Source organism: Scylla paramamosain, unplaced genomic scaffold, assembly GCF_035594125.1.
Source record: "Scylla paramamosain isolate STU-SP2022 unplaced genomic scaffold, ASM3559412v1 Contig1, whole genome shotgun sequence".
Taxonomy (NCBI): domain Eukaryota; kingdom Metazoa; phylum Arthropoda; class Malacostraca; order Decapoda; family Portunidae; genus Scylla; species Scylla paramamosain.
The window spans coordinates 3,992,043-4,015,000 of record NW_026973666.1 but is presented as its reverse complement, the minus strand read 5'-3'; the positions used below and the strand labels follow the sequence as shown (position 1 = coordinate 4,015,000).

The 22,958-nt window shown below is 38.2% G+C and overlaps 2 protein-coding genes across 7 annotated transcripts in view; both read left to right on the top strand.

The window, feature by feature from the left end:
* LOC135095647 (bifunctional 3'-phosphoadenosine 5'-phosphosulfate synthase-like) overlaps nt 1-9,064 on the top strand; it is a 22,120-nt gene extending 13,056 nt beyond the window's left edge. For all 6 annotated transcript variants that reach the window (XM_063996606.1, XM_063996609.1, XM_063996605.1 and 3 more), the window contains exons 5-11: nt 375-493; nt 927-1,124; nt 1,870-2,071; nt 3,098-3,191; nt 3,499-3,634; nt 4,066-4,189; nt 4,544-9,064. In XM_063996606.1, coding sequence (XP_063852676.1) covers nt 375-493; nt 927-1,124; nt 1,870-2,071; nt 3,098-3,191; nt 3,499-3,634; nt 4,066-4,189; nt 4,544-4,995 — 1,325 coding nt within the window. In that variant the 3' untranslated portion in view covers nt 4,996-9,064. The remainder of the gene's footprint in view (nt 1-374; nt 494-926; nt 1,125-1,869; nt 2,072-3,097; nt 3,192-3,498; nt 3,635-4,065; nt 4,190-4,543) is intronic.
* Nucleotides 9,065-15,427: 6,363 nt separating this feature from the next.
* On the top strand, nt 15,428-21,295 carry LOC135095817 (mucin-17-like). The gene is made up of 3 exons (XM_063996935.1): nt 15,428-15,800; nt 16,879-16,926; nt 17,063-21,295. Exons 1-3 carry the CDS (start codon nt 15,788-15,790, stop codon nt 20,602-20,604), a joined length of 3,603 nt encoding a protein of 1,200 aa, XP_063853005.1. The 5' UTR covers nt 15,428-15,787; the 3' UTR covers nt 20,605-21,295.
* The last annotated feature ends 1,663 nt before the right edge of the window (nt 21,296-22,958 follow it).

Below are 22,958 nucleotides of genomic sequence, written 5' to 3'. Positions count from 1 at the left end.
GGTCTACCAGATGGGTGACTCACTTTCGGGTTCTGATGCGTGTGCTTGTGTGAGGCTAACGCATCCCCCTCATTTCTATCACAACTATCCTTCCACCCACACACCACCTGGGCTCCTTACCTGTTTACCACACCTGCGCCACACCTGCACATCTTTGAAAGGGGTGTGGTTAAAGTTACAATGATTTTTAAATGTTTTTGTAATTGCAGTGACAGATAGGCAAGATTTCTGCATCATTTAGTGGGGAAAACATCTTTGTAAACTTGGTATATCACAGTCTTACCCCTGCTACACCACACTGAGTCTCTCCCCGCCTCGTCAGTCTCTCCCCGCCTCGTCAGTCTCTCCCCGCCTCATCAGCCTCTCCCGTGCAGGTTTCACAGGCATCGATTCGCAGTACGAGAAACCAGAAACCCCTGATGTGGTGCTCAAGACAGCCCAGTGCTCTGTCAACGAGTGTGTGGTGCAGGTGCTGGATACCCTGGAGGAGTGGGTGAGTCTCTGTGTCTCTCTGTGTGTGTGTGTGTGTGTCTGTGTGTGTGTGTGTGTGTTTTCAGGATTGAGTTAAGCTTGTTCTTTATAGTTCTGAACACACACACACATACACACACACACACCAAATGTAAGGAAAACTAGGAAAATCAATTTAATGAACAGGATCACCCCGAAAACACCACAAAACACCCCAAAAACACCACAAAACACCCAAAAAACACCCAAAAAACACCCCAAAAACACCCCAAAATACACCAAAACACCCCAAAACAGCCCTAACCTGATCACTGAATCCCAAACTACCATATAAAGAAACTATTCACTACTACTACTTCTACTACTACTACTACTACTACTACTACTACTACTACTACTACTACTACTACTACTACTACTACTACTACTACTACTACTACTACTATTAACCGCAGGAGGTGATCCCAAGGTCCGCCAATGAGGGAGTGAAGGAGCTTTTTGTGGCGGAGAACAAGCTGACCCAGGCTAAGGAGGAGGCGGAGTCCCTGCCCTCTGTAACCATCACGACCCTTGACCTCCAATGGCTCCAGGTTCTGTCCGAGGGATGGGCCACGCCATTGTCAGGATTCATGAGGGAACAGGAGTTTTTGCAGGTATTGTGGGGGGGGGCTAGTGGGTCTGCGGGGGGTCTTTTTGGGGGGGTGTGGTGGTGGAGGGTGTGTGTCTGGGTAATGAGGGTTGGAAGTGAGTCTGTCTGTGGGTAGTTGGGTCAAGGAGGGGATCTGTGTGTGTGTGTGTGTGTGTGTGTGTGTTGGGGGGGTTAGAGATGGTCTGGGAGGGGTATGGACGGGTCTGTGTGTGTTTGTGAGGGTGGTAGAGGGTGTGTGTGTGTGTGTGTGTGTGTAAGGGTGTTTAATCATGAACCAAACCAAGCCTAACCTAACCAAAACCTAACCTAACTTAACCTAACCTAACCTAACCAAACCAAACCAAACCAAACCTAACCTAACCTAACCAAACCTAACCTAACCAAACCAAACCTAACCTAACCTAACCTAACCAAACCAAACCAAACCAAACCTAACCTAACCAAACCTAACCTGACCTAACCTAACCTAACCAAACCTAACTAAACCAAACCTAACCAAACCTAACCTAACCAAACCAAACCTAACCTAACCAAACCAAACCAAACCAAACCAAACCAAACCTAACCAAACCAAACCAAACCAAACCTAACCAAACCAAACCAAACCAAACCAAACCAAACCAAACCTAACCAAACCAAACCAAACCAAACCAAACCAAACCAAACCTAACCAAACCAAACCAAACCAAACCAAACCAAACCTAACCTAACCAAACCTAACCTAACCTAACCTAACCTGACCCCCACAGTCTCAACACTTCGGCTGCCTCATGGACTCTGGCGTATCCAACCAGTCCATCCCCATTGTGCTGCCAGTCACCACCGCAGACAGGGAGAGGCTGGACGGCTGCTCTGCCTTCACGCTACGTTACGCTGGCAGACCTGTTGCTATCATGAGAAAGCCGGAGTTTTACGAGCACCGCAAGGAGGAAAGATGCGCCAGGCAGTTTGGTGAGGGAGTGTGTGTGTGTGTGTGTGTGTGTGTGTGTGTGTGTGTGTGTGTGTGTGTGTGTGTGTGTGTGTGTGTGAGAAAGTGTTTTGATATGAAAGAGACAGAAAGAGAGGATGTTTTGGTGTTTGTGAGAGAGAGAGAGAGAGAGAGAGAGAGAGAGAGAGCTGAAATTATTATTGTTATGTTAGATCAGGTCAGGTAAGGTTAGATTAGATTAGGTGAGGTTAGGTTAGGTTACATTAAGTTAAGCTAAGTTAGGTTAGGTTACATTAGGTTAGGTGAAGTTACATTAGGTTAGGTTACATTAGGTTAGGTTACATTTGGTTAGGTTAGGTTACATTAGGTTAGGTTACATTAAGTTAGGTTATATTAGGTTAGGTTAGGTTACATTAAGTTAGGTTATATTAGGTTAGGTTACATTATATTAGGTTAGGTTACATTAGGTTAGGTTAGGTTACATTAGGTTAGGTTAGGTTACATTAGGTTAGCTTAGGTTAGGTTAGGTTAGGTTAGGTTAGGTTACATTAAGTTAGGTTAGGTTAGGTTAGGTTACATTAGGTTAGGTTAGGTTACATTAGGTTAGGTTACATTAAGTTAGGTTAGGTTAGGTTAGGTTACATTAAGTTAGGTTATATTAGGTTAGGTTACATTATATTAGGTTAGGTTACATTAGGTTAGGTTAGGTTACATTAGGTTAGGTTAGGTTACATTAGGTTAGCTTAGGTTAGGTTAGGTTAGGTTAGGTTAGGTTACATTAAGTTAGGTTAGGTTAGGTTACATTAGGTTAGGTTAGGTTACATTAGGTTAGGTTAGGTTAGGTTAGGTTAGGTTACATTAGGTTAGGTTACATTAAGTTAGGTTAGGTTAGGTTAGGTTAGGTTAGGTTAGGCTAGGTTAGGTTAGGTTAGGTTAGGCTAGGTTAGGTTAGGTTACATTAGGTTAGGTTGCATTAAGTTAGGTTACATTACAGACCCAAGATTCATGTAATACCACAAAGCTTTACTAATTGTGTGTTTGTTTGGCAGGCACCACTTGTCCTGACCACCCCTACATCAAGATGATCAACGAAAGTGGTGATTGGCTGGCTGGTGGTGACATTGAGGCCCTGGAGCGAATCAGGTGAGAGAGAGAGAGAGAAAGAGAGAGAGTACTCCACCAAATCCTCTTTCCTCCTTCTTTCTCTCACTTTCTTATTCACTCCCTCTTTCTATCCTTCCTTCCTCCTATCCTTCCTTCCTTCCTTCCTTCCTTCCTTCCTTCCTTCCTTCCTTCCTTCCTTCCTTCCTTCCTTCCTTCCTTCCGTAAACGAGACACAAGCAAACATACAAAACATTCCCAAACACACACACACACACACACACTATTACTCTCCCCTTTCACCCACTCCTCCACCTACTCCTCCACCCAGTCCTCCACTCTCCTGCAGGTGGAATGATGGCCTGGATGAGTACCGGCTGACACCCCTGGAACTGCGGGCTCGGTTTAGACAAATGAACGCTGATGCTGTGTTTGCCTTCCAGCTGAGGAACCCCGTACACAATGGTCATGCTCTACTCATGCAGGTCAGTGGGGGTTGTAGTTGTAGTAGTAGTTGTTGTAGTAGTTGTAGTAGTAATCATAGTGTCTCTCTTCCTCTCCAATGCAAGATTTAGGTGTTTTTTTCAATTTATTTCTTTTCCGCTAAACTTCTGATCCCCCTGCCTGCTTCTGTATATCCTTCTTATAATGCTTCCTGCCTTTTCTAGCCACTGTTCTGTCCACCTCCCCACTGCAAGAGTTAGCCAGTTTTCTGAATTCTTCGTTCCATTTCTGCCAAACTCCTAAACTGCTTGCCTGCTTCTGTATCTCCTTATGCCTTCTGCTTTGTCACACCCTTACAAACCTCTCATCTTTCTCCCTCTCTCTCTCTATAAGACAGGAAGACAGCACCATCATAGCCCACACAAAAAACCCTCATATCTCTCTCTCTCTCCGTCTCTCTCTCTCTCTCCAGGACACAAGGAGGCAGCTGCTGGAGAGAGGCTACCACAACCCAGTTCTCCTCCTTCACCCCCTTGGCGGATGGACGAAGAGTGATGATGTTCCTCTCAACACCCGAATCCAGCAACACCATGCCGGTAAGTGGGTTGGCTCGCTGTTTTGTGGTTGGTTGGTTTTCTTGTTTGTTTGTTTGTTTGTTTGTTTGTTTGTTTTTTTAGGTTTTGTTTTGTTTGTGTTTGTGTGTGTGTTTTGGTTATGTTGTGATTTGTAGTAATATTTTTTTTCCTAAGCCAAACCTAACCTGACCAAGCCTAACCTAACCTAACCTAACCTGACCAAGCCTAACCACACTTAAACAAGCCAAACTAATTGCAAGCACACTTTCTTTCACTCCTACACAAACCAACCCAAAGACAAACCCAACCAGCCTTGCATTCATTCATTCCTACACATCCCAGCAGAACGCACACTAACCAAACCCACCCCAACAGTACTGAAGGAAGGCGTACTGGATCCCAGCTCAACCGTGCTAGCCATCTTCCCTTCCCCGATGATGTACGCCGGTCCAACAGAGGTCCAGTGGCATGCGAAGGCCAGGATGTCAACTGGCGCTAACTTCTATATCGTCGGCCGCGATCCTGCAGGCATGCCACACCCCCTTACCAAGAAGGACCTGTACCACCCACAGCACGGAAGAAAGGTCCTCACAATGGCCCCCGGACTGACGCAGCTGGAGATCATTCCGTTTAAGGTCGCGGCGTATGACACGAAGGCTCGACGGATGGCCTTCTATACCCCCGAAAGGAAGCCAGATTTTGAGTTCATTTCTGGGACCAAAATGAGAACGCTGGCACGTAATGGAGAGAGCCCCCCTGATGGTTTCATGGCCCCAGAGGCTTGGAAGGTCCTTGCATCCTACTACCAGAGCCTGCCCAAGGAGTGAAGAAGGTTGGACGGTTATAGCAGTAGTAGTAGTAGTGGTAGTAGTAGTAGTAGTAGTGGCTCAGACAGGTGCTAGTGAAGAGGCTTAAAATATTTCGTAGTTTTATTAATTTTAGTACTGATAATGTGAAAATATTAGTAGGGGTGTTAGGAAATAGTAGTAATAGTAGTAGTAGTAGTAGTAGTTTGGGTGTTTAAATAGCATTAGTAGTAGTCTTGGGTAATAGTGGTTTAGGTTCGTTAAAATTGGACGGTTCTTGTGTACTATCGAAGCCTGTCCAAGTAGTAATAGTGGTAGTAGTAGTAGTAGTAGTTAATATATTACATTTTCCTATCTTTCTTTTTCTTATTCAAATTCAAGGCTTTTATTGCACTTTTTATTTGCTTGTTTATTTTATTTATTTATTTATTTTTTTCATTCTCGGTTTCGTAAAAAAATTTTCGTTTGTTTGGGCGCGAAAAATTTCCAGTTTGCGAATGTTTTGTGTCGTTTACGTTAATTTTTTTGTCGTTTTCTTTGTTTATTTTTGTTTTTGCTGCTTTATTTCTTTCTTCCTAATTCTGTTGGTTATTTGAACGATAAAAAGATAAAAATTCTTTATATATAATTACTTCTCTCCATTTTTGTTTGTATTTAATTATTTATGATTACAGTGCAAAATGAAATGAGTGAAAATTTTTATATAATTTTTTTCTGTTTATTAGAGTGATGAATTATGAAAAGTTAACATTTTTATATAATTTAATGTTCTGTTTATTTGTTTCTTATTTATGATTCGAATGCAAAAGGAAATGACAAGTGAAAATTTTTATATAATTAATCTTTTGTTGTTTAATGCAGTGATGAATGATGAAAAAAGTGAAGGTTTATGTATAATTTGAATGCTCAATAATTAACACTGAAAATTTTTTGTATTACTAATTTTGTTGCTGTTTAATACAGTGATTAATGGTGAAAAGTGAAGATTTTTCTATAGTTTCAATGCTGAATAATTAAGAGATTTTTTTTTTTCATATACATAACTAATCTTTGTTTAAATAATGATGAAGAATGAAAAGTGAAGATTTTTTTTTTTTTATATAATTTGAATGCTGAATAATTAACAGTGTTTTTTTTTATACATAAGTAATCTTTTTCTGTTTAGATAATGATGAAGAATGAAAAGTGAAAAAAAGATGTGTATAATAACACTATTGCTATCTTTTGTTTTATTTACTTAGAATTGAAACATGAAATTAAATTATGAAGAGATTTTTTTTATGTAGCAAACTCTTTTCTGTTGTGTAAATTGTGATGAATAATGAAAGTGAATATATATATATATATATATATATATATATATATATATATATATATATATATATATATATATATATATATATATATATATATATATAATTACTCTTCAGCTGTTGTTTATTTAAGTTGTTTACAGTTATAACTCTGAATGATATAATGAAGAGGATTTAAATTTTTCAAATACCTATTTTTTTTACTTCTCTTTGTTTTCATCATTTAGAATTGGAACATTGCAATATGATGAAGCAGAATGAAGATTTTATAATTCAAATATTTTTTTACAGATTCAAATATTATCAAATGTTACGTCAGAAACAAATTTCATGCTTATGACATTTCTTTATGCGTGGTTACGTTAAAAATTTGAATATTATCAACTTTTTTTGCGCTTTGCATCTTATTTACCTATTTGTGCAATAAGTAAGTTACAAATTCAAATATTATCAAATGTTACGTCAAAAACTCAAATTTCGCGCTTCTTGTGTCATTTCTTTATGCATGATTGTGTTCAGAATTCAAATATTATCATTTTTTTTCACTCTTTATGTCTTATTTACCAATTTGTGCAATAAGTAAGTTAAAGATTCAAATATTAACAAATTACGTCAAAAAAAACTCAAATTTTGTGCTTCTTACATCATTTTTTTATGCATGGTTACGTTCATAAATCGAATATTATCAATTTTTCACTCTTTACATCTTATTTATCTATGTGAGCATTGAATAAGTTGCAAATTTAAATATTACCAAATTTTACATTAAAAAAACTATTTCTTTAAGTATGGTTACCTTCAAAATTCGAATATTATAAATTTTTCATTCTTTACATCATATTTATCTATGTGAGCATTGAATAAGTTGCAAATTTAAATATTACCAAATTTTACATTAAAAAAAACAATTTCTTTAAGTATGGTTACGTTCAAAATTCGAATATTATCAATTTTTCACTCTTTACGTCTTATTTACCTAGTGAGCATTGAATAAGTTACGAATTCAAATATTATGAAATGTTACACAATTAACTAAATTTTTGGGCTTCTTGTGTTCATTTTTAAATACATTGTTACGTTAATAATCCTAGTATTGTCAGTTTATATGCTCTTTACATTTCTATTTCCGTACGTTTGCTGTGTTTAAGTTACATATTCCAGTGTTGCCTGGTTTTACGCTCTTTACGTCTTGTGTTCCAGTGTTGCCAACTTTCCACTCTTCAAGTCTTTATTTTCAGCACAAGCAATTATTAAGTTACGTATTGCAGTGTTGCCAATTTTTATGCTTTTTACCTCTTAGTTTCTTGACACGCAATGATTAAGTTAGGTATTCCAGTGTTGCCAACTTTCAGCTCTACATCTTTACTATCTTATGCGAACAATAATTAAGTTAAGTATTTCAGTATTGCCAATTTTTACGTTCGAGTCTTTACTTCCATACGTAAACGAAGACTGACTTACGTATTCCAGTGTTTGTAACTCCGGGAACATTGCACTGATTCCAGATAGCTGCCAGTAGCCTTCATTTAATCTTTCATAGTCAAGATTAAGTCAGTGGTTGGTAAAGCAATGATTGTATGTACTCGTATGTATGTGTGTTTGTGTTTTTTTTTATTCATTCATTTGCTTATTTATTTTTTTCATTATTTTGCTTCGGGGATTTTAAAGGACTAGTTTGTGTTCAGTATTAGCGGAAAGGAATGAAATTTTCTCTCATTTTTCTGTTTTATATAAGAGAGACACCTGTTTTAGAGACACAGACTTAGAAAAGAGAATATTAACGCCCATTGAGGTGTCAGTCCCTAATGAGAGTCAAAACTATTATCTAAAATATGAGGATAAGTGTGTTGAAGCCTCCCTCATGAAAGAGTTCAAGTCACAGGCAGGAGGAAATACAGAAGCAGGCAGGGAGTTCAGTATTATATTGAAAGGGATGAATGGTTGAGAATACTGGTTAACTCTTGCATTAGGGAGGTGGACAGAAAAGTGGTGAGAGATTGAGAATACTAGTTAACTCTTGCATTAGGGAGGTGGACAGAATAGTGGTGAAAGATTAAGAATACTGGTTAACTCTTGCTTTAGGGAGGTGTATAGAATAGTGGTGAATAATTGAGAATACTGGTTAACTCTTGTATTAGGGAGGTGGGCAGAATAGTGGTGAAAGATTAAGAATACTGGTTAACTCTTGCATTAGGGAGGTGGACAGAATAGTGGTGAAAGATTAAGAACACTGGTTAACTCTTGCATTAGGGAGATGGACAGAATAGCAGTGAGAGAAAGTAATAAGTTGTATATTTGATATGATTTATTTTATTTTTTTTCATTTTCATTTTTTTTCATTTTTTCTGATTTTTCTTTGTTTTTTTTTTATATGTGGAAGTGTGAGACAGACAGACAGACAGACAAATGAAAGATTATTATTCACTCACAGTTTGTTTGAATTATAGTTTATACAGATTTATTTATAATTTCTTAGTCAGTTGCATAGTTCATTTGTTCTATTCAATTGTTTCATCAAGTGTTGTTTTCTTGTTGATTATTTTTATTTATTTATTTATTTTTTCATTCTTTTATTTATTACTTTTTTTAATAAGTCATACGTAGTTGAAATGCAGAGGATGTTAATTGTAAAGTGTTCAGGTGTTCAGTTCTATTTATCGGTGAAGTACATCAGTGACGAAATATTTGACTGTCAACATCTCGTCCATAAATTAATAATAATGTGTAATAATTTATAAACAAACTAGAAATATAAATGACGAAAACAACACGTCCAACTCCTCGTTTTATTATTATTTTATGTAACAAATCACTTATAAGCAAACCTGAAATATATATACGACAAGTAACATCTTCACTTCCTTGTTTCATGATTTTACGTAAGAAATTTATAACCAAACCAAAAATAATAAACGACAAAACATTCAATTCCTTGTTTTATGATTTTACGTAAGAAATTTATAACCAAACCAAAAATAATACACGACAAAACACTTATTATTCCTTATTTAATTAATTTGACGTAACAATTATAACCAAACCAAAACAATAAACGACAAAACACATCCAATTCCTATTTTATCAATTTTACGTAACAATTATAACCAAACCAAAACAATAAATAACGCGTCCAATTCCTTACTCAATCAATTTTACGTAGCATAATTTTTAACCAAACCAAAACTATAAACGACAAAACACACGTAGTTCCTTATTTTATCAATTTTACGTAACAAATAATTTTTAACCAAACCAAAACTATAAACGACAAAACACACGTAGTTCCTTATTTTATCAATTTTACGTAACAAATAATTTTTAACCAAACCAAAACTATAAACGACAAAACACATATAGTTCCTTATTTTATCAATTTTACGTAACAAATAATTTTTAACCAAACCAAAACTATAAGCGATAGAAATAACATCAATCCCAGACATTCCCTAACTTCCTTGGCAAAAGTGTCGCATAAACAGCCTTGCATTTAGAATCCAATAGCACAAAAGTGGAATTGAATGCTGTTGTGTGAGATTAGATGCTACACTGACCCAAACACACACAGATGCTCCCCTTCCTTACGAATCAGTCAAATGGGAGCCTAAGTGAAGTGGATGAGAATGAATTGGTGTTTAAAATAGAATAAATAAAAGTGAATTAGATCAAGTGAGGGTCTAATTAAAATGGATAAGAATGAATTAGAGTTTGAAATAGAACGAATAAAAGTGAATTAGTCAAATAAGAGTCAAATTAAAATGGATAAGAATGAATTAGAGTTTGAAATAGAACGAATAAAAGTGAATTAGTCAAATGAGGGTCTAATTAAAATGGATAAGAATGAATTAGAGTTTGAAATAGAACGAATAAAAGTGAATTACTCAAATAAGAGTCAAATTAAAATGGATAAGAATGAATTAGAGTTTGAAATAGAACGAATAAAAGTGAATTAGTCAAATGAGGGTCTAATTAAAATGGATAAGAATGAATTAGAGTTTGAAATGAAATAAATAACAGTGAATTAAAATTGATAAGAATGAATTGGAGTTTGAAATAAAATGTATGACAGGGAATTCGTCAAACTGAGGTCTAGATCAAATTGATGAATGAATTAGTCAAATGAGGATCTAAATAGAATTAATAAGAGTAAATCAGTCAAATGAGGATCTAAAAAAAAAAAATGAGAATGAATTAGAGTCAAAATAAAATGAATGAGTGAATTAGTGAAGTGAGAGCGTAGATAGAATAAATAAGAGTGTTTTTACCTGTAATACGTTATTTGTAAGATGTTAGAGTGTCATAATTATAGTTAAGATCTTTTTTTTTTTTTTGCCAAATATTTGAGGCATTCAGAATATATATCTAAAAAAATAAGATAAGCTTTATTTATTTATTTAACTATTTCCCAGTTAAGAAAGATAAAGAGAGATTAATTTAGTTCATTTATTTATTCATCCGTTTTTATTGTATTTTCTGGCAATATGGGAATGTAGAAAAGTGATCAAGTCTGTATAAGAGTGTGTGGGTGTGTGTGTGTGTGTGAGGGTTATAACTGAGTGTTACTGGTGCTCTAGTGAATGCCTTGCCTTATATAAACTAGAGCACCTCCGATTTGAACCCCTGTGTGGCCTAAGAGTATTATTATTATTATTATTATTATTATTATTATTATTATTGTTACTTGTTATTCTGTATCATTTAGAGTATTAAACTGTCCATGTGTTTTGTTTGTTTTTAGTTATACTTGAAGAACATGAGGACCTGAAGGTGGTGGTGGAGATAGTAGTAGTAGTGTTAGTTGTAGTGGTGGTAGAAGCAGCGACAATATCTAAAAAAAAAAAAAAAAAAAAAAAAAAGCTGGGTAAAAAAAAATCACATAGCAATTTGCAGTACATGCTAAAGAAATAAATGGAAGTATGGTGAGGAAGTGTTTGAGAATACCGTCTTTTTAATGCTATCTATATTTATTTACTTATACCGCGATCTCATGAATTCAAAAAGCGCGGGAGAAGTGCGGTACTTGGCGCGGGCCGTGTTTACATCACCGAGGACTGGACCCAGACCCAGACTGAGCGAGCAAGGAGCAACGAAATAGAGAAAAAGACAAAGAACACAACATTGAGTACACCACTTCTCTTCCGTGACAGAGAAAGAAAAAAAACTAACAGAATCAAGGAGTGGACGAGCTAAGACGCCTTGCAAATTGAAACAGCTAACATGAAGACGGGTTTTGGGACTGGGTTATGAGAAGCACCGGGTCACAGCGGCCCTCACAACATTACGGCTATCTGTACTACCCGTGACTCCGTGATGGCGAGCGAGGAGGACCCGTACTACAACAGGCGTCTGCGTGGAACCAAAGTGTACGAAATGCGCCACAGGATCGTACTAAGCGTGATGGCTGTGGGAGGGATCTTTGGCGTCTTGTACCAGTAAGTGTGGCAGGGCGAGGCTGTTGGCTGAGTGGTGGCGGGCAGTGTGTGGTCTTGGCTGGTATGTAGTTAGGTGTCTAGGCTACCTGGTATTTTAATCTCCTTTGGGTGATCGTTAAGCACCGGCCGCATTCCCACGTGAAACTGTAAGGCGGTACTTGTGAAGAGTTTGGGTCCCGCCTGGTTGGGGCAGATGGGAGTTGGCGGCAGGGCGAACGTGACTGAAATTGGCTGTTGAGTGTTTAGCCGCGAGTTTGTAACGTAAAAATATAATGCTAACAGACTGCACTGCCTTGGCCTTCTAAATGTGAAATAATTAGCTAGTGTTTTCTTGGTGTTAGTTTTTACCCTTGGTTGTGCCTCCACTGTGCATGAAAAGGGGGAAATATATAAATACCATTAGCCTGTTAATTCATGACAGACGCCATGCATTATTTTTTTTTTTTTTTTTTTGTTGGGGGGCGAAATTATACTGGTTTTCTAGTTATGAAGGGATCAGCTGTGAAATTAAAGGACTGAATCAATTTAAACCTAACCTAACCTAGCTCTTGGATGAAAGTACTAATTTTATTTCAATATTATGCAAGAAAGTAAAAAAAAAACTGATATACCCTACCCTACACACACACACACACACACACACACACACACACACACACTAATCCCCATCTCTTCCTGCTTTCCTCAGCTTCCTGCCATCATCACAGAAGCTTTCCCAGCGAATCCTGAATCGAGAGAACACGGAACCAGAATTCTTGAAAGAGAGAAGAATGCGGCTCAGATACGGGCTGTTTGCCACCTCTGACACCATCAGGGAGAGCATGAAAGTCACTGAAGATCCTGCAGTTGGTGATAATTGAGAGGGGTGTGTTGTGGTGTTGGTGTGTGTGTGTGTGTGCGAGGCTGTACTTGTCTATTAAGGAAGGAAGGAAGGTATAAGGGGCAGACAAATAGAGACGTACATGGCGCCATTTAACTAGTGGCTTTGTGGAAATGGTGAAAGGAGGAGAGGAAGGAAATGCTGGAGAGAGAGAGAGAGAGAGAGAGAGAGAGAGAGAGAGAGAGACGACGAAAAAAAGATAAATAAATAAATAAATAAAATAAATAAATAAATAAATAAATTAGATATGAAAGACTAGCAAACAGAAAGAAGGAATATATAGACAGACAGAAAGACGAACACAGTAATATGATGTAAATGACAATAACAAACGGAATGGGGAAAAAGAAAACAAGCAGAAAAAGACGGAGATAGACAGACAGGCAGGAAGTGATACATGTAAATAAGAATAATATATACACCCATTCTTGTATCATTGTAAATAACTCCATTGATTTTGACAATTTTTTCTGTAGAAGTCAATAAAAGGTGGAAAAAATAGTTTGTGTATAGTTAAGAATTATTATTAAGTTACGTCACGAGATACGATGAACTGATAAAATTACATGATTCCAAAATGCCTAAAAAGATTAGATGAACTTTGGTTTTGTTAAGCATTCGTTTGATTACTTTGATTTAAATGCACACCAATTATGTATATATTGATTAATTATTTTTATGCCAGAGAGGCCAGCAATTTCTCGTTTTCTTTATTTAATAAAAAAAAAAATCGCAAAGAAACGCTGTATTGAGAGAGAGAGAGAGAGAGAGAGAGAGAGAGAGAGAGAGAGAGAGAGATAGAGCATAAGCGCAGATAAAAAGAAATCGAGAGACTGAGAAGAAGGAAAGACCGTTTAGGCCCGTGGGCGTGAGAGAGCCCCGCGCCAAAAAGTCTCTTTATTTACATCACTCCTACGCTGATGATACCACCCTGTACTTTTCCACGCCTTTTCATAGACGTCCAACCCTTCAAGAGGTAAACATATCACGCAGAGAAGCCACAGAACGCTTGACTTGTGATCTTTCTAAAATTTCTGATTGGGGCAGAGCAAACTTGGTATTGTTTAATGCCTCAAAGACTCAATTCCTCCATCTATCAACTCGACACAACCTTCCAGACAACTATCCCCTCTTCTTCAGTGACACTCAACTGTCCCCCTCTTCTACACTGAACATCCTCGGTCTGTCCTTTACTTATAATCTGAACTGGAAACTTCACATCTCATCTCTACCTAAAAGAGCTTCTATGAAGGTAGGTGTTCTGAGACGTCTCCGCCAGTTTTTCTCACCATTCCCTCTCCCCGCCAAGCTGCTAACTCTGTACAAGGGCCTTATCCGTCCATGTATGGAGTATGCTTCACATGTCTGTGGGGGGGTTCCACTCATACTGCTCTTCTAGACAGGGTGGAATCAAAAGCTTTTCGTCTCATCAACTCCTCTCCTCTAACTGACTGTCTTCAGCCTCTCTCTCACCGCCGCAATGTTGCATATCTAGCTGTCTTCTACCGCTATTTTCATGCTAACTGCTCTTCTGATCTTGCTAACTGCATGCCTCCCCTCCTTCCGCGGCCTTGCTGCACAAGACTTTCTTCTTTCTCTCACCCCTATTCTGTCCACTTATCTAACGCAAGAGTTAACCAGTATTCTCAATCATTCATCCCTTTCTCTGATAAACTCTGGAACTCCCTGCCTGCTTCTGTATTTCCACCTTCCTATGACTTGAATTCCTTCAAGAAGGAGGTTTCAAGACACTTATTCATCAATTTTTGACTACTGCTTTGACCCTTTTATGGGACTGCCATTTCAGTGGGCATATTTTTTTATTGGATTTTTGTTGCCCTTGGCCAGTGTCACTCCTACATAAAAAAAAAAAAAAAAAAAAACGTGGCGGTGCGATGTGGTCAGTCAAGTGTTGAGCCGGCAGTACCTGTGACAGCCAGCAGGTGTGTGGTAAGGATGAAGGAGGTGGCGGTGCATTGATGAGGCGGTATACAGGTGTTGGTAAAGTATGGCTTGGTGTGTATCAGTCTGTCAGTCACCAATTCACAGTTTGAGAGGTGGCGTGATGTTCGGTATTAATCAGATCGTGTACTCTTTTACTTATTCATTTTCACGGTTCAACCCCAACGCGGACCATTGCCGGCTCTCATTCCAGATAGTTTGCAAATATTGTTTTTTTTTTTTGGTGTGGACAGACTTACACACACACACACACACACACACACACACACACACACACACACACACAGGATACGTTCGTAATAGTGACAATAACATGAATCGAGCTAGAGGGAGAATTAAGATTTTTAAAGAAACATGATTAGAGAGAGAGAGAGAGAGAGAGAGAGAGAGAGAGAGAGAGAGAGAAACGAAAAAATAAATAAATAAATAGAAATAAATAAGTAAAGTAGACACCCTCGTATCCGGCCCGCCAATTTAAAGGAACCTGAAATTAAAATCCGTGCGCATGATCTGCAATTAAATTTCAAACCACCCGCGCTTTCGAATCCGCCCCTTAAACCACACTCTTAACATTATTGGTTAAGTGCAAACATGTATTAACCCTTTGCATCATTAATCCTTTGCTATTAAACTTTTCTTGTGCCTTAAAATATTACTTTCTTGTATATTATTATATTTTAGGCTATTCTGGGGAAACAAACTTACTCCGCGTATACAACAGGTCTTTTGGGTGAATTATTCCGTATACATGAGCTTCTACTGTATTAAATAACGGTAGAAATAACGATAAAGGCAATAATGATGAATACGTAGTGGTGGTAGTGACAGGCGGATGAACCCAGACCGAAACGTGTCTTGTGTTTGTAAATAAAGACGACGAGGCACAGAAAGAGAAACGCAATAATTTGTAATAACGAAGAAAAGGAGGTGAATTACTGTGATGAGAGGAAGAGGAAGCAACAACAATCAAAGGAGAGAAACAAAGGAAGCGCTGAAGAGACAAAAACTACAGAGAAGAGAGAAAATAAAGGCGAGAACGCAGAAGAAGAGATAGAGAAGAAATAAGAAATAGATACGTCAGCTCCTCAAGGGCAAAGAAGACGAAAGTTGATATAAATGTGAGAAATCCTTAGGCCGCTGGAAATTTAGGCCTATGAAGAGACGGAGAAGGCATGTGAAGACTGAAAGGCCTGAAAGTTCGTTAATAAAGACAGTGAAGAGAAGAGGAAATGAATTATAAAGGTAAGAAAAGAAAAGAATAAGTTGTTGTTGTTATTGTTAGGTTAGGTTAATAGTCCTAGCTAGTGGTAATATTATTGTCTTGTTATTTTGTATTTTATTTATTTATTTTCGTTTTTCTTATTTGATTTATTAGTGTTAAGTGATAAATTTATAGATTTTGTGATTAAGTTAAGTGCTATTTTGATAAAGTTACGTTAGAATTATTTTGGTTAAGTCTGATTTTTAGTCATACTGGTTAGATTAAGAGTATTGCTTTGATTAGGTTACGGTACCAGTGTTATTTTGATTAGGTTAAGTTACCAGTGTTATTTTGATTAGGTTAAGTTATAATTATTTTGGTTGTCTGATTTTAGTCATACTGGTTAGGTTAAGAGTATTGCTTTGATTAGGTTAAGTTACCAGTGTTATTTTGATTAGGTTAAGTTAGAATTATTTTGGTTAAGTCTGATTTTAGTCATACTGGTTAGGTTAAGTGTATTGCTTTGATTAGGTTAGGTTATCAATGTTATTTTGATTAGGTTAAGTTATAATTATTTTGGTTAAGTGTGATTTTTAGTCATACTGGTTAGATTAAGAGTATTGCTTTGATTAGGTTAGGGTACCAGTGTTATTTTGATTAGGTTAAGTTAGAATTATTTTGGTTAAGTGTGATTTTAGTCATATTAGTCAGATTAACAGTAATGCTTTGATTAGGTTAAGTTACCAGTGTTATTTTGATTAGGTTAAGTTAGAATTATTTTGGTTAAGTGATTTTAGTCATATTAGATATTTATTTGTTTATTTATTTATTTTTATTTATTTTATTTTTTTTATGTAGGAGGGACACTGGCCAAGAGCAACAAAAATTAACAGTATTACTTGATTAGGATAAGATACCAATGTTATTCTGATTAGGTTAGACTATAATTATTTGAGGTTAAGTTTAATTTTAGTCAGATTAACAATATTATTTTGATTAGGTTAGGTTATCAGTGTTGTTTAGGTTAAGTTAGATTTAAATTAATTTGGGTAAGTTTGGTTAGATTAGCAGTGTTCCTATGGCTATCTTCTCTCCTAATGGATGTTGTGTTGTTTTCAGGAGCCCAGATGAAGCAAGGAAGGATGAGAAGCGAGGAGGTGAACAGAGGTGAGTGTGTGTGTGTGTGTGTGAGAGAGAGAGAGAGAGAGAGAGAGAGAGAGAGAGAGAGAGAGAGAGAGAGCTTAACCTAACTATATGTATCTATATATGAGACGGACAGATCCCAACCTAACTTAACCTACAGAAGTCGGGCTGCGGGTTGAGTACAGACTCCCTGGCGCCTTCTGCTGGGACCCGGTCATCAACTGCAGGGATGGAGGATGCGAACGGCCAAACTTGAAGCGGATTATTCGAGACTGGCGGACAGACATCAACCAGAGAACCACGCTGAAGAAACGGAAGATTGATGCAGCGATAGCACAAAGCCACGGACGGACGGAAGGTTTTGGCGGACGTGTGGATGGGAGAGTGGATGGTCAGGTGGAAGACAGAGCTGATGGGAGGATGGATGATGAGGTGGATGGTAGCATAAGTGGCGGAACGAATGACAAAATAGACGAGAGAATAGACGACGCAATGGACGATAGAATAGATTGCATAGATAATAGTGAAGATGGCGGATTGAATAACAGAATGAGCGATCGGATGGGTAATAGATTGTCGGAGTCCTCCACTGATGAGTCTTGCGGTAGAGATGTGGTGAATGAGATGAGTGTGGTGTGTGAGGAGGAGGAAACATCTCAGTCACCCGTTGCTGACTCCTGTGTTGGTCTGGCAGCCACCACAGCCCAATGTACGTCCAATGTCAGTCAGTTCGGATTATCCAGCGACCAAATCAGCCCACAGAAAGACCAAAGCAGGCCAAAACAAGATCAGTGTAGCCAGAAGAGAGTTAGAAACAGTCCACAACGAAATGAAAACACCGCAAAACGAGACCAAACTAGACCGAAGATATTTGAAAACAGCCCAAAAAGAGAGCAAACTAGCCCAAAAAGAGATGAAAACAGTGCCAGAGATAAAAACAGCCCAAAGAGATACCAGAACACCCCTAAACGAGATCGCAAAAGCCCAAAGAGGAAGGAAAACAAACATCATATTGTACAAGAAAGCCTAAATAACCGCAAAAGAGACAAAAACAGCCCAAAACAAGACCAGGAGAACACCAAGAGAGATCAGAATAGCCCCAAAAAACATCTAAACAAGCCTGAGATGGGTCAAGATGGCAAAACAGAGCAACACAGCCCTAAGAAGCATCAAAACACTTCTAAAACAAACCAAAATGCCAAAAGACCACTACAGAACGCAACATTTGGTCTCTCCTCACTTCCCACAGCCCAGACCAGCCTTAATCAAGACCTTATTAGCCCAGAAGAAGAAAACCTTACAAATACACCAAGCCCGTTTAAACTTGTCACAGCCATGGACAGTCTACAGATGTCCAGCCTGTCTGCACTTGCCAAATGCTGTGATAGCACTTCTGCAAGCCTATTTTCATTAGCCACAGACCACAGCAGAAGTCAGACAGCCCAACAGAGCCTGGAAACAGCACAGAATGATGCAAGAACAGCTCAAAACACAGCATTTAGCCTATCTGCCCTTGCCACAGCCCAAAACACTCCCAAAACAGCACTTATTGACACAGAACCATCCCAAAACACAGCATTCAGCCTATCTGCCCTTGCCACAGCCCAAAACACTCCCAAAACAGCACTTATTGACACAGAACCATCCCAAAACACAGCATTCAGTCTATCAGATCTTGCCACAGCCCAAAACACTCCCAAATCAGCACTTATTGACACAGAACCATCCCAAAACACAGCATTCAGTCTGTCTACTCTTGCCACAGCCCAAAACACTCCCAAATCAGCACTTATTGACACAGAACCATCCCAAAACACAGCATTCAGTCTATCAGATCTTGCCACAGCCCAAAACACTCCCAAATCAGCACTTATTGACACAGAACCATCCCAAAACACAGCATTCAGTCTGTCTACCCTTGCCACAACCCAAAACACTCCCAAATCAGCACTTATTGACACAGAACCATCCCAAAACACAGCATTCAGCCTATCTACCCTTGCCACAGCCCAAAACACTCCCAAATCAGCACTTATTGACACAGAACCATCCCAGAACACAGCATTCAGCCTATCTACCCTTGCCACAGCCCAAAACACTCCCAAAACAGCACTTATTGACACAGAACCATCCCAAAACACAGCATTCAGTCTGTCTACTCTTGCCACAGCCCAAAACACTCCCAAAACAGCACTTATTGACACAGAACCATCCCAAAACACAGCATTCAGTCTATCAGATCTTGCCACAGCCCAAAACACTCCCAAATCAGCACTTATTGACACAGAACCATCCCAAAACACAGCATTCAGTCTTTCTGCTCTTGCCACAGCCCAAAACACTCCCAAATCAGCACTTATTGACACAGAACCATCCCAAAACACAGCATTCAGCCTATCTGCCCTTGCCACAACCCAGCACAGCAGTACATTCAGTCTTTCTCCACTAGCCACAGCAAACACAGCAAACTCAGCCACACTCCCAAACACCACCACACCAAGCTTAGCCTCCCTGGCCACAGCAAACACAGCAAACTCAACCACACTTCCAAACACCAGTATGCCAAACTTATTCTCACTAGCTAATGCAAACACAGCAAATGTACCCACACTTCTAAACACCACACCAAGCTTAGTTTCCTTAGCCACAGCAAACACCCAAACAAACACACCCACACACACACAGCAAGCAGATGAAGCACTGTCACTCTCCACAGCATCACAGCTTCAGATCTCAGTGCCAAAGCTGCGGATTCCAAACGCGACACAGCAAACAGCACACGCGGCATCACAGCATTGCGCTACGTTGCCACTCACACTGCCAAACACCACAGCAGGTCCCAGTCTCTCCTCTCTGGCACAAGCGCATCTAAACGCAAACACGATTGATCTCTCTGCTGCTCTTAAAACACAAAGTAGCTGTACACTGCCTCTAAACATACCATCTCTTGGCCAAACACCGCTGAGTATACCACCACTAAGCCAAACACCACCTCTGACAATACCACCTCTTGGCCAAACACCACCTTTAAGTATACCACCTCTCGGCCAAACACCACCTTTAAGTATACCACCTCTCGGCCAAACACCACTAAGTATACCACCTCTGAACCAAACACCGCCACAGACGCACACAAACATCACCATACCACCTTTCAGACACACACCACCACAAACAAGCACAAACACCATGTCAATCGCTATACCACCTCTCGGATACACACCAGGGCTAACAAACGCAGACATGTATTCACACACACCACCGCAGACACAAGCAGAGGCCCCAACAGCAAGCGAGGAGATGGAAATGGATGGGGAATTGATAATGGACTGTCTGATTGGCGATTGCACAGAAACAATTGACCTAAAATCAGCTTTGGTCATCCAGGAGAGAAAAACAAAGAAGGAGGAAGTCGAGATTAAACCACCACCAATTATCGAATGTCCGCAAACTTTTAATCAGTACTTCACTATGCTCAAACCCACGCCATCCCCGTTCGGACAGGTCGTGGCGGACACACACGCCCTTGCCGTGGTGCACAAGCGACCCACGGAATGCAAGATCTATGTCCCGTTTTCTGTGTTTGCGTTTGATACTTTGTCGCCAGATGAAGAGGTACAGAGGGCCATGAATGATCCAAGGAACCCATCAAGGTATAAATTGATCATGCAGGAACGGCAGAGTAGATTAAGTAGATTGTAGTGGATGGGTGGATCGGGCGAAGGTCTGTGGGTGTTTTGGGGTGGATGGAATGCTAAGGAAAGATGAATGCTGAGTGAAATATTTGAATGTTTGCTGAGAAGAGAAGGAAAATAAGAGAAGTGCAAGATTGATTTGAAAAGTGAAGGAAAGGTGGAATGGAAGGTTTAAGGAGGAAAAGGAAAAGAAAAATTAATGCAGTGTGAAATGTTTTAATGTTTGCTGGGAAGAGAAAGAAAGGAGGAATGCAAGATTGATGGGAAAGAATTTAAGAAAGGATGGAAATAAAAGAGAAAAGAAAGGAAAGAGGGAAAATGTTTGAATGTTTGCCAGAAAGAGAAGGAAAAGAGAAAAAAATGCAAGATTGGTGGGAAAGAATTTAAGAAAGGATGGAAATAAAGAAAAGAAGGGAAAAGAATAAAGATGAATGCTGAGTGAAACATTTGCAAGGAAGAAAAGGGAAAAGAGAAAAAATGCAAGATCAATCTGGAAAAAATTAAGGAAAATGAAAAAAAAAAAAACTTGATTAGAATGTGAAATATAATAGAAAGAATTTGCAAAGCTGATTTTGAGAAGGAAGTAAACAAGAAAAGTAAACAAAAACAAAAGAAGCAAATAATTAAATAAATAAATAAAATAATGAAGAATGAAACTGAAGCAAAATAAAAAAAACAGAAGAAAGATGACAAAAAAAGAACACTGAAAGAAAACAAGATAATCAGCAAATAAAATAGAAACAAAATAGACGAAGAAAGAAAAAAAATAATTAAGATTGAATAAAAGAATAACCAAACTAAATACAATAGACACAAGGCAGGTTAGAATTTGAATAAACGTGTGTATGTGTGTGTATGAGCGCGTGTATGCATGTACGTCCGTCAAAACACACACATGCAAAAATCGTACACACACACACGCACATAAACACACACAGTCACATTGCGATTATTTTTAAACATGCGGTACAACTTTTTAAATATCCGTCCATTCTGCGTGTTTGTGAGTGCATGCGTGTGTGTGTATGAGTGACGAGTGTTAAGTATTATGGATGGTCAAGTATTACATTAGGCAGGGAAAGAAAACGAAGAGCAACTGACGTAAAGAACGGTCTGTCTCTTTCATGGGGTCACAAAATGATTGCCGTGGTCTGTTTGTCAATGCTCGTAAAGTTATGTCTGTTCTGGTGTTTATTTACGACGGGTTCAGATTATTTTTTTATTGTTTTTCTTTTCAACACGACAAAATTATTATTGGCTATTTATTTCCTTTTATTTTTTCAGTGGGTGTCACAGAATCATGTCTGTTCTGGTGTGTTTATTTTCGATGGGTTCAGATTATTTTTTTTTATTGTTTTTCTTTTCAACACGACAAAATTATTATTGGCTATTTATTTCCTTTTATTTTTCAGTGGGTGTCACAAAATCATGTCTGTTCTGGTGTGTTTATTTTCGATGGGTTCAGATTATTTTTTTATTGTTTTTCTTTTCAACACGACAAAATTATTATTAACTATTTATTTCCTTTTATCTTTCAGTGGGTGTCACAGAATCATGTCTGTTCTGGTGTGTTTATTTTCGATGGGTTCAGATTATTTTTTTATTGTTTTTCTTTTCAACACGACAAAATTGTTATTGGCTATTTATTTCCTTTTATTTTTCAGTGGGTGTCACAAAATCATGTTTATTCTGGTGTGCTTCTTTTCTCTGCAGTCACAAAACTGTCTACACTGATCCTGCAAGTCATTGAAGGAAAGTGAATTAGACGTAAAGTGAACCCCATAATATTAAACCGTTTTGATGTAGATTACTGAAGGAATATTTAGATGTACAGTAAAGCCTTGATAATATTGAACTGCTTTGACGGGAGGCCTGGTTGTTGTATAAATTTCCCACAATTCAGTGCTTGTTACAGGTCAAAGGATAGGCGATTACCCTGTCTTCTTTGTTTACTGTTTGTGTCGTTGAAGGGGAATTGTATCTTGGAATGTAATTTATGACTTTCTGTGTTTTTTCTACCGAGAGTTGAGGCTGCGTTTGTAGTGTACGATAACCTTTTGATGGGGTACGATGTCCAGTACTGGCTCGGTGTTGTTGCTTGGGTATTTGAATGGGAAGTGTAACCTTAAATATTGTTTGTGCCAGAATGCATAAAAGGAGTTTGAAAAAATAAGTGGAAAAATAGTATTAGTTCTTCGTATGTTTGAAAAAAATGGTATTAGTTCTTTGTAATGTTAAGGTATTTGTTTATATAATGTACAGTATTCAGTTCTATATTGTACGATGGCAAGTCTATACGTAGTGCGATGCCAGAATGTATGTTAGGAATGCAAGAAGTGAATAGAAAAATAGTATTAGTTT